Raw genomic sequence first — 22,140 nt, 5'->3', positions numbered from 1 at the left:
TTACATAAATCGCGACTAATATTTTGCAACATCAAGCGCATTCTGCATTCCCTGAAAGAGTCCCTCTTTCGTACAAGAAGATGGACACAAAGGACATTGAAGCAAGTGTTTCTTGGTTTGTTCTTCACCACATTTGCACTTGATGTTGTCAGCATCCATGTATCACCATCTTGTAAGGTTGGCTTTGGACATGATCACTCCTATTCTCAGTCTATTCAGAGATTTCTGTACAGTCTAGTTTTCATTGTAGCCAGGTGTTAAACATTCTGCTACTGTCATCTGTCTCGGGATGTTGAGTTTTTGGTTTTCCACAACTGTACTCTTGCCGTTTCAGGTGATCCAGCAGTAAACGTTTCCTGGACTTGATTCTTTGAACTGGGGGGTACATAGTTATGCAGTGAATGAGCACTTTCTTGTTCTAATCTAGTCCACTCCTTGTTTGCAGTTACTTATCACTGAATAGATGGTGGAGAAATTCCTGCAAGCTGATACAGTCTGTCGGCTGGAGTAGACTTTAAGCAACCTGTCACAAATCTCAGGTCTCGCTGAGGACCAAGTCCACCTGTTTGACATAAATGATGGATACCTAACTGGACATGCATATTCTGTGACAGAGTAACAAAGAGGCAAAGCTGCTGTGCGGACAGTTTCATTTTGCACTTCATGCACTACTTCTTAAACGTAAGGGTTCTGTCAAGTGTTATAGATATTTTGGAGTGTCACAGGTCTGTAATTCAATGCCTGACCATGCTATTTTCTTTTTACAATTTGTTCTACATAGCACCAACACAGACAGGTCTTACAGCGACGATGGGATAGGAAAGGCCTTGGTGACCATGCTATTTTGAGCTGACGATATGCTTCCTTATTTCTGAGGTGAAAGGCACAAAGCTGAGTCTTTGCTGGGTTCGGCCTTAGGTGGTTGGCACTGTAACAGTGACAGGCATTCAAGGGAAGTAGACAGATTTCTTTCCACTGTTTCAAACTCTGTGCTCTGCATTGCCAGGGCAAGGTTGTCAGCATATAAGAATCTTCTGGGGCTTGAAAATACTGGCTGGTCATTTGTATAGATGTTGAAAAGGATTGGAGCCAAAACACTTCCTTGACATAGACCATTTCTCTGCACCCTCCATCGGCTATGCTGTTCTTGGAGATCAATTAAACCTATGATTCTGGAGAAGAATGGCAATGAGCTTAGCTAACTCGCTGCCCTTTGTCAGACTGTAGTCGGAGGTCAGTGTTAAGTTCAATATTTTATGACATTTTAAAAAGTTTCAAATTTCTGAATTTCACTGAATAGAATTAAAGGGACACCTACTTATCCTAATTCATGAACTGAGCGTTCTCTTGCTGTCAATACCCACTGTTTTTATGCTAGTAATGTGAGTTTCTACCCCCCAGTGACGATGACAGACTCCAAGCGCCACAGCATGTTACCCACACAGTCCTGGAGGATAACTTTCTGGGGGATGCACATCCGCTCATCGAATAGCGCTGGTCTCATTTCATTCATGGTGTCAACGTTGGACATTTTGCCCAACCATATCTCACAGGTGCTCAATGAGATTCGGGTCTGAGCTACATGCTGGCCATTTCAGGGTTTGTATTCCGTCGTGAAGGAATTTTGACATTTAATGAGCAACATGGAAAGTGGGTGCTGTCATGAATCAGTCTGAGGTTTTGTTACCACTTCCTCAATGTATCAATGTGCACTCAGAGCACATACATCGTGCCTCAAAGTTGATACCACCCTAAACCTTGATGGAGCCATCTTCAAACGGCATCCTCTCAGTGATATTGCAGGGTGAATATTGTATCCCCATCCTTCACCATACTCTCTTTTTCTACCATTATGGACAGGAGATAAAATCACGTCTCACCCGTGAAAAGCACCATTGGCAACTGGCTCACAGTTCAGTACCGGTACTGACACGCAATTTCTAATCATGTTGCTTGGTGCTGAGGAGTAAGCAGCAGATGGTGGGTCTTCTAGACCTCAAATTGGGGCCGATGACCTTTGATGTTAGGCCCCTTAAAACAACAAGCATCATCATCAGCAAGACCTCAAATTTGGTTACAGAAGTCTTCGTCTTACAGTCCTCTCACTTACAGCAATGTTTCCTTCTGCCTCAAGACAATTTCTGGCCTAGAACACAGCAGTGTGGCAATCTCACAAGACCTGAAGGCCTAGGATCCTGTCATCCCCGGCAGTTGTGGACCTCTGATGGCTTGATCACATCATCTTTGATAGGTACCAAGGTCACGGAATCATTTCAGAGCACACTGGACACTTCCCAATGATGCGCCAATCACATTAGTGGTATACTGAATGCTTCATCCATCCTCGATTAACACAACAGCTCTCATAGCATCTTCTCAATTAGGAGGTATCTTTACGCAACAAATGTGGAAGAAAAATTGAGGAAAGTTTGCTACTTGTGACACAAAATATACCACATGTGAAGCAGCTAGGAAACCATGCCAGACGTTGCAAAAATTGTTTTTCTGTTTTTTTGTTCCTTCCAATATGGAACTCCATTCTGAATATTTACAAAAAGTGTTCACCTCTCAGGTTGTAAAATGACATGTTTTACAGTATATTCAACTTCAGTGTACACTTTTACTTATTTTGGGAAAATGGTATTCAAAAGGTCATGAGAAAGAAAAACATCTCTCAAATGGTGATAAAAGCCAGAAATCCTCAATTAGTCCAACTTACATTTTCCTCTGTACTAAGAAGTTTCTCGAAGTGATATGTGGGATGGTTTCCTGAGCCGCTTCACATATGTTGATAATCCATCAACAGCTTTCCCACCAGTACAAAAGAAGCTTTTAAAACTTAAGTTTTTATTCTCTGTGGGTTCAATAAAATCAGCCATCGATAAATGTTTCATCCAGAAGTCATTGTTCTCCCTCTGCTTCCTGTCTGTGTCTGTTAGGTCATCTGCCCAGAGGCTGGTTGGATACTCAAATAGCACCACCAAAGGTATTACACACGATACACCAAATTTATTAGACGACAACTTAAAGTCTTGAATTCAACAGCATCTCAGTCTTCAGAATATGCAAATCCCTTCACAGTATCCAAGATTGATACAGCACTGAAAGATCAAAAACCATTTAAAGCTCCTGGCTTCAATGGAATTCATACAGAGTTCATGATCAATCTGGGACAAAATGCTAAGAAATGGCTGGCAGAATTTTTCACAGACATCTTACTAACTGGACACATACCACTGAAGTTCAAAAAGGCTAATATAATCGCAATTTTAAAACCTGGTAAACCAAACAACAAATTAGAAAGTTATCGCCCCATAGCTCTCCTTAGCTGTTGCTACAAACTTTTGAAACTCATATTTAACAGAATAAGCAGTGCCATTTTACAGCACATTCCCATGGATCAGGCAGGCTTCACACCAGGTCGCAGCTGTTGTGACCAAGTTTTGACACTCACAACATTCATAGAAATGGGGTTTCAAAGAAAACTGAAAACATCTGTTGCCTTTGTTAAGCTCACCGCTGCATATGATACAGTCTAGAGGGAAGGTATGGTCTATCAACTTCACTGGGTCGTACCACGCAGAAAGATAGCAAGACTTATCAACAATATGCTGAGTGATAGGAGGCTTCAGGTTATCATCAGGAACAATGAGAGCAAGGAGAGGAAGCTTAAAAATGGTTTGCCACTCCTGTTCAGCTTATATATATCTGATCTTCCTGAAGTTACATCAAGGAAATTCCGCTACGCTGACGATATAGCATTAGCTGTGCAATACAAAGAGCTGGAGAAAACTTGAGAGATGTTAACAAGTGATTTGTCCATTTTGGAAACTTACTTCAGGAACTGGAGACTGTGCCCAGCACCAATAAAACGGAGGTGTCTTGTTTCCATTTAAACAATTGCTTAGCAAATACTAAATTGAATGCGAGTTTCTGTGGCAGGATACTTCACCACAACTGGAACTCAAAATATCTTGGAGTAACCTTGGATCGAACACTATCCTACAAGCAACATCTGCTGAACTCCACACAGAAACTGAAAACACGTAACATCATTCATAAGCTTTGTGGAACTACCTGGGGTTCTTCGGGGCAAGTGTTTTACGGTCTTCAGCTTCAGGCTTGGTGTATTCAAATGCTGAGTACTGTGATCCAGTATGGATGAACAGTCACCACACAAGATTTATTGATACTTAATTGAATTCCACTATGTGCATAATAACTGGCACAATTCGATCTACGCTAACTCATTGGCTCCTGCTTTTATCTGGAATAATGCCATCTGATTTATGCAGATCCACCACTCTCATCAAGGAATTCAATAAAATCTTAAGGAACCCCGATCTACCTGTACATGAAGATCTATGAACTATCAACCAAAACAGATTACATTCACGCCATCCAACTTTACGTTACGCCTTACACATGGTTGCTAGAGGATTACAACCCAAGTACAGAGTGGAAAAGATGGTGGAAAGCAGCAACGGAGGTGCACCTGCACAGTATGTTCTTGAATGCCAAACTTCTAAGTGGATTCCAGCTACCACTTAAAATATGGACTGCTCTGATCTGAATAAGAACAGGCCATGGCAGATGCAGAGACATGTTATTTAAATGGAACAAGCTGCTGACACCCGCGTGTGACTGCGGAGCTGCATGACAAACCACACACCATGTTGTCAGAGAGTGTGAAACATGGTCATACACAGGGCTGATGGCAACTCCAGAAACAATACAGTAGATCAATGATCGTGACATTCAGTTGTAAGGAGTCTTTCCTTGTTCATTGTTTTCCTGTTATGTAAATATGTATATAATTTTGTATTCAACTTGATTGTATGCAAAAACCAATGATAGCACCAAAATGAGGCATACTACGCAAGTTGAGGAGTGAGGTAGTTTGCCATTGCTTTCCTCACTGGGCCAGAAAGTGTATTGTAGCACAACTGACCCTATGAGGAACACCTTTCATAACACTCAGATGCACTGGTCGTGCTCCGAATATCATTACTCAGCACCACCCATACCCCAGTAGATTCCATATTGTCACAGCCATGTGCGAGATTGAGACTTTGTTGGAAGCTACACTGTGCCAAGAGATCGATGCAAAAGTACTGTATCCATCAAGAACTGACAGCAGGCACTCTGCTTCCTATACCATTCACTGTTTAAAACTAAAAACTGTGGCAGGGCAGAAATAATTTACCTGAGACAAAATAACTCTCCGACTATCAGTTTTCATGGCCAACAATAGGTCTAACCATGTCCACGTGACATTATGGTACTCCAATGTGGGAATCACAAGACTGAAGTCTCTTATATCTTCCAGATTCTTATCCTTGTTACCCTTGTAACTGACTTTGACAGGAACTTCAGGTATTTTTATATATATAAATAACTTGTTCTTCTCAGCTCTTTCCTGTAATTAAAAAGATCAGATATTAGAAATCATGTAAATCTATGTCACAGAAACACAGTACAATTTAGAGGAGTTGTTAGATACACATCTGCCTGATAACTTATATTGCTGTAGTATCTATAATAACATGTGTCAGAATTTTCTTGGAGTGAGTGAAGGAAAAATACAGAGTGGCCCACCACACCCTTAAAATTTAGTTTTATGCAACCTACAGTTTGTACAAAAAAATAAAAATATCGGCCCCTGTTCCTATAAAGGACTAGTGTCATGGGACGTTTTTGTTTAAAGTCAACAATAAAGACTGAATCATCAGCGTTAATGGTACTTCAATTATAGAAACTGTAACAAAAGCATGAAACAATGACAGCTGCAAATAACAATTACATTAGAACAGGAAGTGTACATTCAGACTATGAACAGATACCATATAGACTGTGAACTTCTGACTACTATGCCATGTCCTAACTAAGGTGGCAAGAAACCAGCAGAGCAGGATTTACAGATGGCAGTGCTCTAGGCCAGAGACTTTTGCACCTTCCCCTGTTTGTTTTCGACTTTTGAAGTTTTTAATTTTCACACATTTTTTTTCTTGCCCTCAACAATTCGACTCCATATTACAAAAAAATGTAATCAATACTGTAGTTACATATAAGAAATAAAAAGAAACACATCATGCACTCAGTACTTAACAGCTTTAAAATTATATTTCTATTGTGAACAGGAAAAATATATTGGAGTGAGGGAAAGAACAACTTCGACTTACGTGGCATTCAGTTTGGGATAGGTAGGGTATAGGAGGAAACACAATAACCACATTCATCTTACAACAGCATAAAAACAAATCAGAGTGATGCAGTTTATTCACAGAAAGAAAGAAACAAAAAATAAAACAAAAATGTGAATGTATTTCTGTGTGAAATCATAAACATTAACCTAGAAACCATTTAGAAATCTTTCCATCGAGAATTCTTTCTGGAGCGAGCTCGATAGCTGCAGTTGTTTTAAGTGCGGCTAGTATCCAGTATTCGGGAGATAATAGGTTCGAACCCCACTGTCGGCAGGCCTGAAAATGGTTTTCCGTGGTTTCCCATTTTCACACCAGGCAAATGCTGGAGCTGTACCTTAATTAAGGCCACGGCCGCTTCCTTCCCACTTCTAGCCCTTTCCTCTCCAATCGTCACCGTTCGGTGCGACGCAAAAAAAAAAAAAAATTCTGGCAGTTATCAATTACCTCATCATAATTAATCCTGCTTACAATTTCACTTTCAATTTGCAATACAGAAGCAGTAGCCCAGAGATAATATTTAATTATTTTTAAAACAGAAAATAGCCTCTCTGCTGAACAATTAGAGACCGCCGTTGACAGAGGTGCATTTTGAGCGCAACCATAATGTTTGGATATAATTCGTTTAGCTCTGTTTCTTGCAGGAACAACAAAAGCTTCAACGGAGTTACGAGGGTTGGGGCCAAACATACTGTAACTATTTTTTTTCTCTTGCACATATGTGAGCGGATCACAAACTGTTATTTGTCACATGGAAGCTAAGCAAGCAAAGTGTGTATTCACAACTACAGATGGCTCTGTGATTGCTGGTAGTAGTACAGAGAGGGCTGAGAAATCAGTTGTGTGGCAAGTGTCGTGCGAGAAACCCGTGTTGAGCACCACACAAACATCAAAATAGCCGTTCTCCAGGGAAGAAATTCAAGAGAATGTCACAGCATGTAGCATGGTGGGTAGGAAAGTTTCAGCAAGGACATGTGGCAAGCGGTGAACAGCAATGATAAGGACGACCTGTCAGTGTGCGGACTGACGTGGCACGTGCCGTCGTCAAGCAGCTCCTGGAGGAAGACAGATGATGGATGCTACTGTAGTTAGAAAAGGCAAGTGGTATCGAGAAACGTATCATCTACAGGATATTGCGGACAGAGCTGCAACTGCGCTAAATTGCATCGCAGTGGGTACCGCATGCACTGACGGAAGTTCAACAGTGGATGGGATATGCGTCATGCACCAACCACCTAGCACACTGGCAACAGAACGGCGACCACTTCCTGTCATGAATAACTGTGATCGATGAATTTTGGATCAGGGCATATAAACAGGAACTCAAACATCAGTCCGCAGAGTGGCGACAGGCCGGATCGCCAAGACGGCAGAAGTTCTGTCAGAATCCCTCCCCTGTGAAATTGAGGATGATCGTCGCGTATGCCGTCAGGGGTGTCACTGTGTGCCACTTTGTTCCGCATGGCAGAACAGTGAGCACAGAGTACTAAAGGGACTTCTTCGTGCAACAGGTACGACAGGTATAATAGGTACGATGTGGCATTCGGGAGAAATGTCCGGATCTTATGGATAGTGCAATCATACTGCACGACAATGCAAAACCACATAAAGCAGAGTGTGTATGGTGGCAACTGCAACACTGGGTGTCGTGTGTCTGCGCGCTCCTCGCTCTGCACCGCCTGCTCCGCGCACGCAACAGACTGGATTGTTCTCGACTCTACGAGACGTCTGCACTGCGCTTGCCTGTTACATCAGCCAGCTATATAAAGGCGCTGCCTTCCAGCCACAGGCGAGGACTTGCCGGTGCCCAGCACCAGATTACGCCGAATGTCGAACACGGAGGCTATCCCTCTTAAAAAGATGTCTCGAATAGGTGGACTGATTCTGAGTGTTTGAGGTTTCACCTCGGGTTACTGCCTCCGCTCCCGTTTCCCGCAGCCACGTCGAGCCCGATGACAGTATTCCCTCAGTCCTACCTAGGCTCAAACACATCAATAAGTATTCTACTAATTATGCATTTCAATGTCAGTTCCTGACAAGTTACAGAAACAACTAATATTCTATTAGTGCAAGCTTTCGCTACTGATTACACTTGTGACGGTATAGAGCAGATAGTTTTCAACTATCAAGAACTCTAGCTTTTCAATGGACTTTTGCATCAAGATAGATTTATGTATATATGTATATAAAGTGTACATTTTTTTGGAACTTCAGTCTACAAGCAACGTTAACTGTTTATAATTTTCATACTGCTTCGAGGAAAGTTTTATTTGAATGTATGTATATATGTTGTTAAGACTATCTGAAGCAATAAAATATAGTTGTGTTCCTGTATACCTGTTCTTGTATACAACACTGGGGATGGGAAGAATTGGAGCACCTGCAGTACTTTCATGACCTTTTGCCCTGTGACTTTCATTTCATACGAAAGGTAAAGGAACCACTACACAGTAGGTATTCACACATGGTGCAGCAAAAAGTGTATTCAGTGCCTTCCACCTCATTGGCAGTGTGTGGTGAGCATTGTAGGGGACTACTTTGAGGACCTTTAGACCCAGTTTTGTCATGTCAACTGTACGTGTGCTGTGCTGTGCCGTAATGTAGGAGGAGTGCTTGGCTGTAATTATTTTGCACCATGAAATCAGTATTGTCCAGTACACTACTGTAATAGATATGTGAGGAACGATGTTCGCGTGTTCTTCAGTCTCCACACATGAAATTCCCACCTCGTTCTTTCATCTGTATATGTCACATTTTCCAACTGGGCTGGTATCTGCAAGAAAGAAAATGGTTGCAATGGTTTTTGCCCCAACTCTTGTAGATCTGCGTCTTTGTTCAAAGTACCTATAAACCACAACGCAATATCGATACATTAGTTTTCTATGTGCATTTTCAAATCACCTGGGAACATACTTTGAATGATTTTTAGCCTGTTATCCAAATTTAACAACACCAAGCTAGACAGGAAATCATACTTTTTATTCAGTGAAGAGTACGCTTCCATTCTTTTTTCCAAATGATTACATAAATTAGCAATTACTTCGTAGGGAACATGCCTTCTGTAATTATCTCGCCTGCAGTAGTTTTTTTCTTGTTCGCTGTCATCAAAATGTGTGTTGTGTATGTTTCACCTTATAACGTCAAGGCAGTACTCAATATGACCAGTCAATTCAAGCCAGTTTTCTCAATCGAGATCATATCTGTGAAAAGAAATGGGAACATTTATTCCATATTCCATGCTGTATTTTAACGAAATGAAGGTCAATATTAATTTTGCCTTAAAATATTACCTTTTATTTTTTATATTTTTTTAAACACATATATTTCACTCAATATCTAATTGGAGCACCTGCAGTACTCTCATGACCTTTCGCCCTGTGACTTTCATCTCATAATAGTAAATACACACACACCTGTCTTGCACAAAATCCAGGAAAAGTATAAGTGAGTGATGAACATCCATGACAGTCTTGAGGGAAATGTTGACTGAGTGGACGAATTTTAAATCACAGTGAAATCTTTCAAGTATTTCTGACCAAAAAGCAGTCATAATCCCAGTTTCCAGCTGCTTTATCTTGTACAGCAGAGAAACAGCTTCATGTCTCACCATTGGCTTTTGGCCAATGTCTTCTGAAAATGCAGTAAGACCTGCTTTTATTGCTGCCCAAGAATACAGAAGAGCATGGCAGGATTAGTGATGAGCTGACTATCTCTTTGCTGACAAAGTCTTGACAATGATATTTCCTTTGTCCTTGTCCTCGTTCAAACTTTCTTTCTAACACCTCCACTGTTCAGTACATGTAAAAAAAATATTGTACAGTGCTTGGAGAAATCCGAAAAATGAGACTTACTACCAAAAAAAAATGCAAACAATCAAGTGACATTACAAATGAATTGTAAATTGAATTCAAAATAAACAAAATGCAACGATAAACAAACCTGTTCACAGCATTCTGCAGCATTCTTGCCAACTAAATTTAGGGGAAGTCTGGAACACGGTATCCATTCAGTCCAAGGGTTGATTCCCTTAATTCTAAATTGCAGTACTGTGCACTTTCCTGGTAGATTGTCATACGACCATCCCCTGCAATTGGCAATGTCAATTTGAAGGTTTTACAGTGCTTTAAAAACATGCTCTGCTAAGCCCGAAGCTTTGTGGCCAGTGTTTGGTAGAAACTGAAGATATCGCTCTATGGGAATGTTTTCCATTCTCCTGAGAAATGTACCAAAAAAGGAGAACTAATTGGTCCATGTGGGATAAGTCTGTTGCAGAATCAACAATTATCGAAAAATATTTTGCAGTCTTGATCTCCTTTACAGTCTCCTTCTTTACTTGATCAGCGATGATAAAAACAAACTCCTCCCATATTTCAGTAAATAAATACAAAGCCCTCTTCTTCTTCTGTACCCGTACCACTGTATGTGCTCGGAAAGGAAGGGACTGAATTCTGCTATGACCTCCAGCAAGGCTATGATGTTCTCACAAGGAGATGAACCGAAACGTTCATTAGAACCTTACAGTGGTAAACCATGACAACCCAGTGACTTGCCCACAGCAACAACACGCTTGAGGACATCCCTCAAATACCATTTTTCCTTCTGAAGCTCTTCTTGTAGTTTGCTGTCAATCTGCCTCCATCTTAGACCTTTCTATCATGACACTCACAGCCTTTCTGTGTTGTACCAAATTTTCATGTTCAGCAAAATGTTTTGTAGCATTTTTCCATTCATCATAACCTTTTTCTCTGAGCATGGAATTCCTTTGAAAAATGAAAATGACAATATAATGGAATATTCTTTTAATTAAGTCAATATTTTGCCACCATTTTTCACTATAAATAAAATTAAAAGTTTACAATATAGTGCGGGTGAAGAGAAGAGGAAAACACCATATTAAGTCTGAAATGGAAATTAATAATAGTTTTTTATTTACGTATTTTTGAACTTACGTACCATTATCGAACAGTCTGCAAGCACAGAAAAACACCAATCACATCTTAGGAGAAAAACCGAGCCATAGTCTTGGCTTCTATTCTCCATTTCCTAGTTTGTGGTAAAACAGAGTTTTTGATAAGTGGCGAATGTGGGCTGAATATTCTCATTTTGACTTTGCAAAAATCACAATTTATGTTTTGCAAAGCACTGTTAACAGCAACACACTCTCAAGTAGCATCATTAATAACCCAATCTGCTGGGTCATTGAATGTTTCGCTTTCATTGTTAATGTCTTTAACACAGAGTTTTATCTCAACATCCACACCTGTACTTGCACCCAAATGTGTGATTTGTTCTTCTTCCTCCTCACTCTCTTAGTAACTCTTCTTGTTACCGGCACTGCCCTCTTCTATTTCCTTGTTTCCATATGTTGAAGCTTCATGCTGCCACCACAAGCCCCTGTTTTTAATACCTCTTCAGCATCAACACCAACGTCACTTCCACTCCCAACCCCACCATCACTGTTGCCTAACATTTTACCACCACTGCCGATTTCACCAAATGATGTTAAAATTTCACCTTGACTGTTAATGTCACTACTTCCAGTCGGGCAGTTCAAATTTGCATTTGCACTCTTTGAAAATTAGTCGCTAAATCGCCGGGCTGAGTGGCTCAGACGGTTAAGGCGCTGGCCTTCTAACACCCCAACTTGGCAGGTTCGATCCTGGCTCAGTCCGGTGGTATTTGAAGGTGCTCAAATACGACAGCCTTGTGTCGGTAGATTTACCGGCACGTAAAAGAACTCCTGCGGGACTAAATTCCGGCACCTCGGCGTCTCCGAAGACCTTAAAAAGTAGTCTGTGGGACGTAAAACAAATAACATTTAAAAAAGTCGCTAAATCTTTTTTTTTTTTTTTTTTGCTATTTGCTTTAAGCCGCACTGACACGGATAGGTCTTATGGCGACAAACTGAATCTTTTGGCTTGAACGGAATCTTCCTTTCTTCGTTCAATAATTTGTTTTCTATATTGTACACCTCTTAACTTCTTCATGCTGTTCATTGTGTTTGATAGACTCTTTAAAAAAAAAAGCTAACACACGCAATGATGATAACCGACAGCAATGCAATGTCAACTTGTACACCAACTGAAGCGAAACACAACTATAGAGCAGTTGTGACCAGCGACATCAACAACTGCCCTCCAATCAACAACAAACAGAACGCTAGTCTAGCGACAGTACTGCTGGCTTGGAAGTCCTTACCTGTAAGAGTACAGGGACAGGCTAACATAGACTTGGACCATTACCTGACTAGTCAAAGTAAGGTTGATTCCTAATTCCAAGAAGAAACCCACTACTTGAATAAAGAGATATAGGGTTGATGAGCTAAAATTAAATTGAGAGACTGTTGAGAGGTACCAACGCGAGCATGAGGCTTTAGAATCCTCTGAATGGGGCAAAATGGCCAGGATGATCAATGAAGCTGCTGAGCACACAATATTACTAGCCAGAAAGGAGAAACACTCATGGTGGATTAGTGAACGTGGAGAGGCTTTACAGAAGCGTTCTGAAGCCTGGAATAAATGGCGTTCAAATAAACACACTTTGAAGAATTCAAGGAACAGAGAAAATGTATGGGCAAAATCGTCAGGAATGTTAAGCATATGTATGAAAAGGAACAGCTGGACAGAACTGAGGAAGAATTCAGGAATAATAACACACAGATTTCTATCGAACGTTCAAGAACAAGATCAAGGGATTCATCCCTAGGAGTATATGTTTCAAAGATGAAGAAAGGAAAACTATCCATAATAGCAAAGAAGAACTGTGAACATCTGGCCAGCTATTTTCAGAAACTTCTTAACTGTGATCCTATGGAGAATGGATTAGCATTTGAAGAACCGGCGCGGCTTGGCAACAATGCTCTCTCCACTTTCAGTATACACTACTTCCGCGCTTGGCGACAGTCTCACGCACGATCTCGGAGTATTAACATGAATTCCACAAAGTGTTGCGATCTTTCACTGCGAGTGAGAAACTGAAAGTACCGTAGTTCGGGAAGCCGAAATGATTGGAAATCGTGCCGCCGGTAGGAAATACGATATTGACGAGTCGTGTATTCGCGATTGGAGAAAGAAGAAAAATGTGCTATTAACATGCAGTGGTGATTATAGAGCTTTTTGTGGACTGAGTGTACAATCTCCAGAAACTGAAAAAACTTTATAAATATGTGACAGAAAGGCAAGAATTGGGATATGGTGTGTCCACGGAAATGTGTCAGCCAAAGGCATTGGAGATCGCAAAGGAACTTTCAACGGAAGGGTTTAAGGCAAGCCGAGGATGGGTTTGTAATTTTTATAAAAGAAATGGGTTGAGCGTATGAAGGCGTACCTCAATTTCACAGCGCCTTCCTGGTGCCTACGATGAGAAGTTATTGTCGTTTCAGCGTCACGTAATTTGGCTGCAGAAGGAAAATGCAAATTTGCTTTCCCAAATTGGTAATGCAGATCAGATGCCAGTCTACTCTGAAATGCCAGTGGACAGTACTGTGAATGTTAAGGGTGCGAAAGTGTTACCATTAGAACAGGTGGTAATGAGAAACAACGGTGTACGGTAATGTTGTGTATTCTCGCCGACTGAACCAAATTGCCGCCGTACATTGTTCTTAAGCGAAAGATGATTCCTAAAAAAACTACCTGCGTGTGTTATCGTCAGATCTCAGAACTTTGGCTGGATGGACAGTTCACTTGTGGTAGACTGGGTAAAGTGTGTCTGCTTGCTTTCAACAGTTACCGCGGCCACACAACAGGCACTGTGAAGAAACATATCAAGGATGGGAAAACCGACCTAGCAGTCATTCCGGGCGGGATGATGTCTATGCTAAAGCCGCTGAATGTTTGCGTGAACCGTCCATTTAAAGCAGCCTTGAAAAAGCTCTATACAGAATGGATGGCAGCTGATAATCACACACTGACGCCAACTGGTCACAAACAGTCCCCGGAAGTTCAGCTGCTGTGTTCATGGATTTTGATGGCATGGAATCATATCCCTGGAGATTTCATACGGAAGAGCTTCAGGAAATGTAGCATTTCTAGTGCTATGGATGGCAGTGATGACGACATTTTGTGAGAAGGTGATGGTGATGAAAGTTCCGAAGTTGTTACTGATGATGATGATGAACGAACTTGTTGGATATCGTTCTGCAAAGGTTTGTATACTTTCATTTATATTTTCTAATCATTTGATGTGTGTTAGTAAAGATTGTAAATAATTTTTACTTCACTTTTTTTTTTTTTTTTTTAAATTTTAATTTTGTTCTTTCAAAATAAGGGTGCGGGTCTTTTTTGGTGGCAGGTGGTATTCGAGGTTATACGGTACTTTCAAAAGACTAAAGAACCTAACCGTTACAAATTAACTGAGTTGAACATACATATATACATACATTATCATTATACTGTTATGCCTTTCAGTGTTCAGTCTGCAAGCCTCTGTGAATTTAGTAAACGTCGCCACAATCCTCGATTTGCAACTAGTGTTGTGGCCTCATTTAGTTCTATACCTCTTATCTTTAAATCGTTAGAAACCGAGTCTAACCATCGTCGTCTTGGTCTACCTCTACTTCTCTTACCCTCCATAAGAGTCCAATATTCTCCTAGGTAACCTATCCTCCTCCATTCGCCTCACATGACCCCACCACCGAAGCCGGTTTATGCGTACAGCTTCATCCACCGAGTTCATTCCTAAATTAGCCTTTATATCCTCACTTCGAACACCCTCCTGCCATTGTTCCCACCTGTTTGCACCAGCAATCATTCTTGCTACTTTCATGTCTGTTACTTCTAACTTATGAATAAGATATCCTGAGTCCACCCAGCTTTCGCTCCCGTAAAGCAAAGTTGGTCTGAAAACAGACTGATGTAAAGATAGCTTCGTCTGGGAGCTGACTTCCTTCTTACAGAATACTGTTGATTGCAACTGCGAGCTCACTGCATTAGCTTTACGACACCTTGATTCAATCTCATTTACTATATTACCATCCTGGGAGAACACACAACCTACATACTTGAAATTATCGACCTATTCTAGTTTTGTATCACCAATCTGACATTCAATTCTGTTGAATTTCATACATACCGACATCAATTTAGTCTTCGAGAGGCTAATTTTCATACCATACTCATTGCACTTATTTTCAAGTTCCAAGATATTAGACTGCAGGCTTTCGGCACAATTTGCCATTAAGACCAAGTCGTCAGCATAGGCCAGGCTGCTTACTACATTTCCACCTAACTGAATTCCTCCCTGCCATTTTATACCTTTCAGCAGATGATCCATGTAAACTACAAATAGCAAATGCAGCCTTGTCTAGCCCCTGTAAGTACCCTGAACCAAGAACTCATTCTACCATCAATTCTCACTGAAGCCCAATTGTCAACATAAATGCCTTTGATTGATTTTAATGATCTACCTTTAATTCCATAGTCCCCCCGTATAGCAAACATCTTTTCCCTCGGTACCCTGTCATATGCTTTCTCTAGATCTACGAAACATAAACACAAATGCCTATTCCTCTCGTAGCATTTTTCAATTACCTGGCGCATACTGAAAATTTGATCCTGACAAACTCTCTGTGGTCTGAAACCACACTGGTTTTCATCCAACTTCCTCTCAACAACTGATTGCACCCTCCCTTCCAAGATGCCAGTGAATACTTTGCCTGGTATACTAATCAATGAGATACCTCGATAGTTGTTGCAATCCTTCCTGTTCCCTTGGTTATAGATAGGTGCAATTACTGCTTTTGTCCAATCTGAAGGTACCTTACCAACACTCCATGCTAATCTTACTGAGTTGAAACTGAAAAGAAATCACTTCCACTAAAAAAATAAAAAAATGTGAGTAATTACAATATCTTAATGAATAAATGATGTAATATAAGGTTTGGAAGAAAAGAGGTGGATTGGAGAAGAACGCAGGCAAAAGGATAAATGTTCCCTTAATCTCCTTTAATGATAACAACAGCAAGCTTTTATCTCGATCCGTGACTGATACTTCCAAATACTGAGAAAGACAGAGATACACTTTGAAAAACAAATATTCAGTTTGTCAATCAAACTACATAATTTTTTGTTTTATATGACTTGTATTATATTTTTATAGTACTTCTTACCCAAATATACAAAATATAAGTGGTAAGTAACACAATCATGTCCCACAAATATGCATTACTATTAATGCAAATTTATTCTCCCAATTGAATTGTAAACATTTATTTTGTTAGGATGAAATCAAAGGCTGATAACAAATTACATTTCCCAAATATACCTAACTATGCAGAGAAGTTCAGAAAATTGTTAAAACATTTTTTTTTTTTTTTTGAATAAACGATTCATTTACATTTTTTGTTCACTGTCACAAGTACTGTTTAACCTCTTGGTACTCGTCTTGTTGCAAATATCACCTTTCTCCTAGGAGAACAACAAATAATTCAACACCACAATATGATGAAATGAGAACTTGGGGAGGCTTCTCCTAATCCTACCTTCAGAATGTAGTTCAGTAATATGCCACTATGTGTCACTGATAACCAAAGAGCTATCTACAATAACTAGACATCAAATGTTTTGACGTTGGCACTATGGAGCAGCCAGGATTGAGACTTGTACGGTCAAGAAAGTATAATCACAAGTAAATTAAGTAGAGGTTTCTTTACTAATCTTAGTCTTGAATGCAAAATGTGTGAGTATATACTCAGCCTTACATGACTAAAGTGCATTATAACAACATGAAGTATCAGGGAAGCAGGTAAGTTTTTTATTAGTCACATTACATTTGACAGAGGAGGAAACAGAAGTGGACTATGACTTTGTTAATACTGTATCAGAAGTAATTCTAACTTATCGGCTGATTTGACACAACTCTACTACTTCAATGTTAACATACCTTCATTTTCTCCACATCATCTTTCTGGTCGATTGGAACATAGAAATTGGTGTCCTTAGTTTTTTTACTTTTTAGTTTTTTCCCTTTACCATCTGCTTCCAATTCATCAGATCCTTCCCCATCTATAGTATCAGGATCTCGCTCAGGAAAGCAGAACTTCAACATGGTGTTGAAAAATTTCTTAGTCAGACCTACAAAGTAAACAGTTAGCCTGTCAATTTTCATGATCAATACAGGTTACAAATGACCACAAGATAATAAGTGTACGACTGTTTTCGATCGAGTTCATTAGACCAACAGACTTCAAAATGTGGAAGCTGATAACGTGTATTATTTTGGAGTCTCTGGAAGTGTGTGTGGTTGTGCTTACTGCAGCAAGGTTTTAGGGTGAGTGCTCTGGGAAGTAAAGCGGTATATCAGCATTTTCCTGGAGTGATGGTGAAAACCCTACAGATAAGTGCACTCTCAGGATAGTTACTCAAACCATAACATTGAATGGAATGGAATTCAAACTACATACCTCTAACTTCTTAGTTCTATTGTGAAATTTAAAACGATTAAGATATAATGTGTACGTCTTTACTCAAACAGACATTTTCTTCATTCTGAAATTCTATTCTCTGTTCTATTTTCTGAGTATGAATACGCCATGTTAACTATTTGATCTCATTTTGAGAAACTAGAGGATAATTTTTACTGTTCCAAAACATTTTCACAAACTTAGGTTTAATCAAAAATCATACATAGATGAAGATATTTTCTATACCCATGAAACCAAAATAAAAATTAAAAAATAAAACAAAATATTTTCTTTCTGCATGCAGATACAACATAAATAATTATTTGTAAATGGCAAGGAAAACAATCACACCTTAAGTTTATATCAAGAAGTGAGCCTACCATACTACTTTCCTTCATATGAGATCAATACAACATAAACCTTACTAGTAGTTTAATGACTTATCCAGCATTTCTATAAAATTTTTGGCTCTGACTAGGTTTTATGTCCATAAATGACAGCAATGATAAGTAAAAATCTAAGACAAGATCCTTTCTCTATACTGTGAATGAAAATTACATCATTCAACGTAAAGCCAATTGTAAAAAAAAAAAAATTACATTTTTCATGTGATATTGGGACATTTCTGCATATTGTATGTTGTATACAAACAGATAATTCAGTGTGTGTGGCTTGACAGATGTGATATTTATGAACTGTTACTGGTAAGTAATGGTGATAAAAGTGATGATAATATGGATGCAGACAACTCTAGTGACAGAAAAAGGATAGTGTAAATGCAGGTTCCTGTACACACAACATGTTAGGATATTATTACACCATTGAAGAAATGTGAAAACTGTTAATAAATAATACCAATACATCATACTTCTGAAAGACAAAGAACTATTAATTAGGAGTATCAAAACATGTTAGTGTGCATATTTAAAAAATTGTTAAGTCTATTTGACATAACATGCCTATGAATTAGTGCAATGAAATAACTTGCCAATGGGTAGAATAGTCCCTGATGATGATGATGATGCTTGTTGTTTTAAGGGGCCTAACATCGAAGGTCAGCGGCCCAGGTAGAATAGTCCCACAGGAATTAATCAGGATAAGGATTCTTTCTTATAATTTTCCCAATAGCTAGCAACTATGTACTACACATTGTTTATTATTAGATCCTGTGCTTTCTATGCATTATTTGTTCATTGACTGCATAGTAACTGCTCTGTGTGATGATTGTTTTAGTTTAAAAATGCATATGTTGTATTTGTGAGAAATTCTTGTGATTACAAGTTATAGGAATCGTTGAGAAATCCGTATTGAAAGTAATTCATGTAAAATAATATAAATTTTATTTCTCTTCCACCTATTCAATACAATCAATCATAAAATCAAGGTTTAATCCTCATTAAAATATGAAATGGTACACGTTTTGCCCCTTTTAAAGGGCATCATCAGTCATAGCATCACCTCAAAACTGAACCAGGCACCTATTTAAAATTTATCCTATGACTATTTAAAGAATTATTGGGTACATATTAACTTAATATGTAGTCGTTATGTAAGGAACTAAATTACAGTAAAACCTTGTTAATTCAAAGTTGTTGGGACGCAAAAATCGGACTTTGAATTACGTGATTTCGAATTAACCGCCAACACGTACTTCGAAAATGCCAACCCTTGCGGCATCACAATATATTCTAAGACCCGTTACTGCATGCAATTAACTTCGATTCACAGTTTACAGCTCTCAAATGCCATGGAAAAAAAACTATTTCCAAAATGTATCCAACAAGGTGCATTTACAGTATTCAAATAATACACTTTGATAACTCACCGGCAAACATAACCTCACGCAGTGAAATCAAAAGAAAGAAAACATGATTCAATGACGAGGAGAAATCTATACTGGCTCCCCTGTGGAAGTGCTTTATTCATTGGATTACTGTACTGTATGCATTGTAGCTGCCTTGTGCTTGCACGGAAAGTACCCGATGCCCTTAAAACATTGCGCCTTATCGAACTTTGCTATATCGAGGGGAGAAAGTCCCTCGCTTCCGTCCACATTACAACACCAGTACAGTGACTATACCTGTATGATTTCCCACCATGGCACTTCTAAGACCCATTAATGCATGCAATCGCCTTGATTCTCAGTTTAAACTTTTCAAATGCCATGGAAAACACTATTTCAGAAATGTATCCAACAAGGTGTATACATTATTCAAATAATGCACTTGTATAAAACAATGACAAAATATAACCTCACGCAACGAAAGGAAGAAAAACACGATTCAAAGACGAGGAAAAATTATGCTGGATCCCCTGTGCAAATGCTTTATCTTTTGGATTACTTACTGTAATGTTTGTTGCATTTTTAGATGCCTTGTACTAGCATGGAAAGTGCCTGACGCCCTTAACATCATGGCTTTTCGAACTTTCCTATAACGGGGAAGGAAGTCTCCCGCTTCCGTGTGCACTGCATAGCAACACAGTACATTTCCCAGCTGGCAATTCTCTCCTTTAAAAGTCCGTTTGGCCTAAGCATTTAAAAAATAAAACAAACAAACAATGCAGTTTCATCGGCATTGACAATATTGTTTGGTGCATACGAATTGATTATAGGTTATAAGGCACACTTGTTCGCCAACTGTCGCCATCGCAAGTGTTCGCGGATTCAACATCTCTGCACACAGCCTGCTACGTGATATTGTGGCATTCCTTAAAACGGTGAATACAAAATAATTACGATTCCGCTCGAACATAGCAGATATGAAGCACACTGTAGACATGCCCGAAGTAGGTCAAAGTGTGCAAAGTTACCCCTGCATGTTCCGGAAGATTCGTTCTTTCATGACGCTGAGAAATTTTGAATTTAAATTACTCTGTAAAATACTTTTTTTTTTTTTTTTTTTTTTTCAAATATGTAAAGGAAGTTTCGATTTAAAAGTCTGAATTTCGGTAACAGGACTGTCATTGTTCTTCGAATTACGAATTATCCACATTTTGAATTAAACGATTTAAATAACATGCATGTTTCCGGGAATGAAAGCTGCTTGGAATTAGGGAGATTTTGAATTAACCGATTTCAAATTAATGAGGTTCTACTGTATATGTGGGAAGCATTAACATGTTGATGGCCAAGGCCTTAGTCAAATGTAAGATATGACTTAACTGAACTAAATGGTACAAATGACAATGATGAGTGATGATCCACGTTAAAATATTATATAAAACTTAATGAGGAAATACATTCCAACGCATGAAGTTTGGCATAATATTTAACCATATACTATGTTCTTGGGTCAGTTCTTATTTTAAAGGAGTTTATATAAGTTCCCGTGTTTTTAGCTTGCAACTTGTGGAGATATAAGTTACTTTTTTTTTTGGTCACAGTTCTAGTTAAAAACTATTATTGAAGTTTAAAAATGGTGACAACTTGATGAATTTGTTATAGTATAGATGACCCAATGACACTATTATCACAAAATACTTCTAAGATACACTTCCAGGAGAATAACTGCTTGCACAGAAACCAGCAGGTGTTGTCAGTCAGCATATCCCCCCCTCCGTTCCTTCCCGTCACTGCGATCAGTTCACTTCCCTCTCAGCACTCATGCCAGGTTGGCATAGAGTCATTGTGTAATCACACGTTTCATTCTACAAAACCCTGCTATTTATTTCATTATTGATGTTAAAATGCATCTTGATAGAAGTCCAAGTCCTGCTGGGGTAGGCCTTTACAAGGACAGGCTTATGAAATGGTCACGTATACTGTATAATGCGACAATTTATTCAAAAACCCAAAAAGAACAACAGAAATTTGTCCTGGCCTCAGTGCCCACCCTCCTATACCTGCTTCTCTTTCTCAATGAAGCACTCAGATAGCAGCATTCCTCAACCAGTGAACAAATTGCCAGCCACCCAGTAGTAGGGGTGGAGGAAAAGGAGACAAGAGAGTGTACGCGTGGGTGCCTCACAGCAAGGGTGGAATAAGGAACATTATGTAATGAGCTTGTGTTATCCTGTGCATCTGCCCACAATTGCTAATACAAGGGTGATTTTTTTCCAACCTCCGATCAGTCGCGAAATTAAAACAACAGTGAGAATCCGACGAAGCGTTGTGCAGATGTGTTGCGCAGTATCTCTAGTATGCCTGTCGACCACATCATGACACTTTTGTCAGTTCTGAGCATGCAATGAGCACGTAAACATGCCTAGAACAATAGAGTCTCCCACCAAGTGTTAAGTGCGTGCTGTCATTCGATTTCTTCATGTTGAGGGGTGCAATGCAGCCGAAATTAATCGATGAATGAGTAATGTGTACAATGAAACTTTCGTGAGTGACAGTGAAGTGCGGCAATGGTGCAGGAACTTTCAAGCAGGACGTACAGACGTTCATGATGCAGGTGATCATGATCTTGTTCAGCGAGTGGATCAGGCAATTCGGGAAAATTGCACTATTCCCCGGATCACAGACGCAAGCCCTTAACAGCATGGCCAACTTGCCCAGTAGAAAAATTAAGGAATTTCTGCAATAACTGTTTGCAT

General features: G+C 39.4%; 1 protein-coding gene across 1 annotated transcript in view; it reads right to left on the bottom strand.

The window, feature by feature from the left end:
- hob (hobbit) overlaps nt 1-22,140 on the bottom strand; it is a 460,559-nt gene that overhangs the window by 21,897 nt on the left and 416,522 nt on the right. The window contains exons 36-37 of the mRNA XM_067142110.2: nt 17,082-17,272; nt 5,207-5,419 (exon numbers count right to left, since the gene is read on the bottom strand). Of these exons, the coding sequence (XP_066998211.2) occupies nt 5,207-5,419; nt 17,082-17,272 (404 nt within the window). The remainder of the gene's footprint in view (nt 1-5,206; nt 5,420-17,081; nt 17,273-22,140) is intronic.

The sequence above is a fragment of the Anabrus simplex genome, chromosome 2, assembly GCF_040414725.1.
Source record: "Anabrus simplex isolate iqAnaSimp1 chromosome 2, ASM4041472v1, whole genome shotgun sequence".
NCBI lineage: Eukaryota > Metazoa > Arthropoda > Insecta > Orthoptera > Tettigoniidae > Anabrus > Anabrus simplex.
Note: the sequence above shows the minus strand (reverse complement) of the source record. Positions and strands in the feature narration are given on the sequence as shown.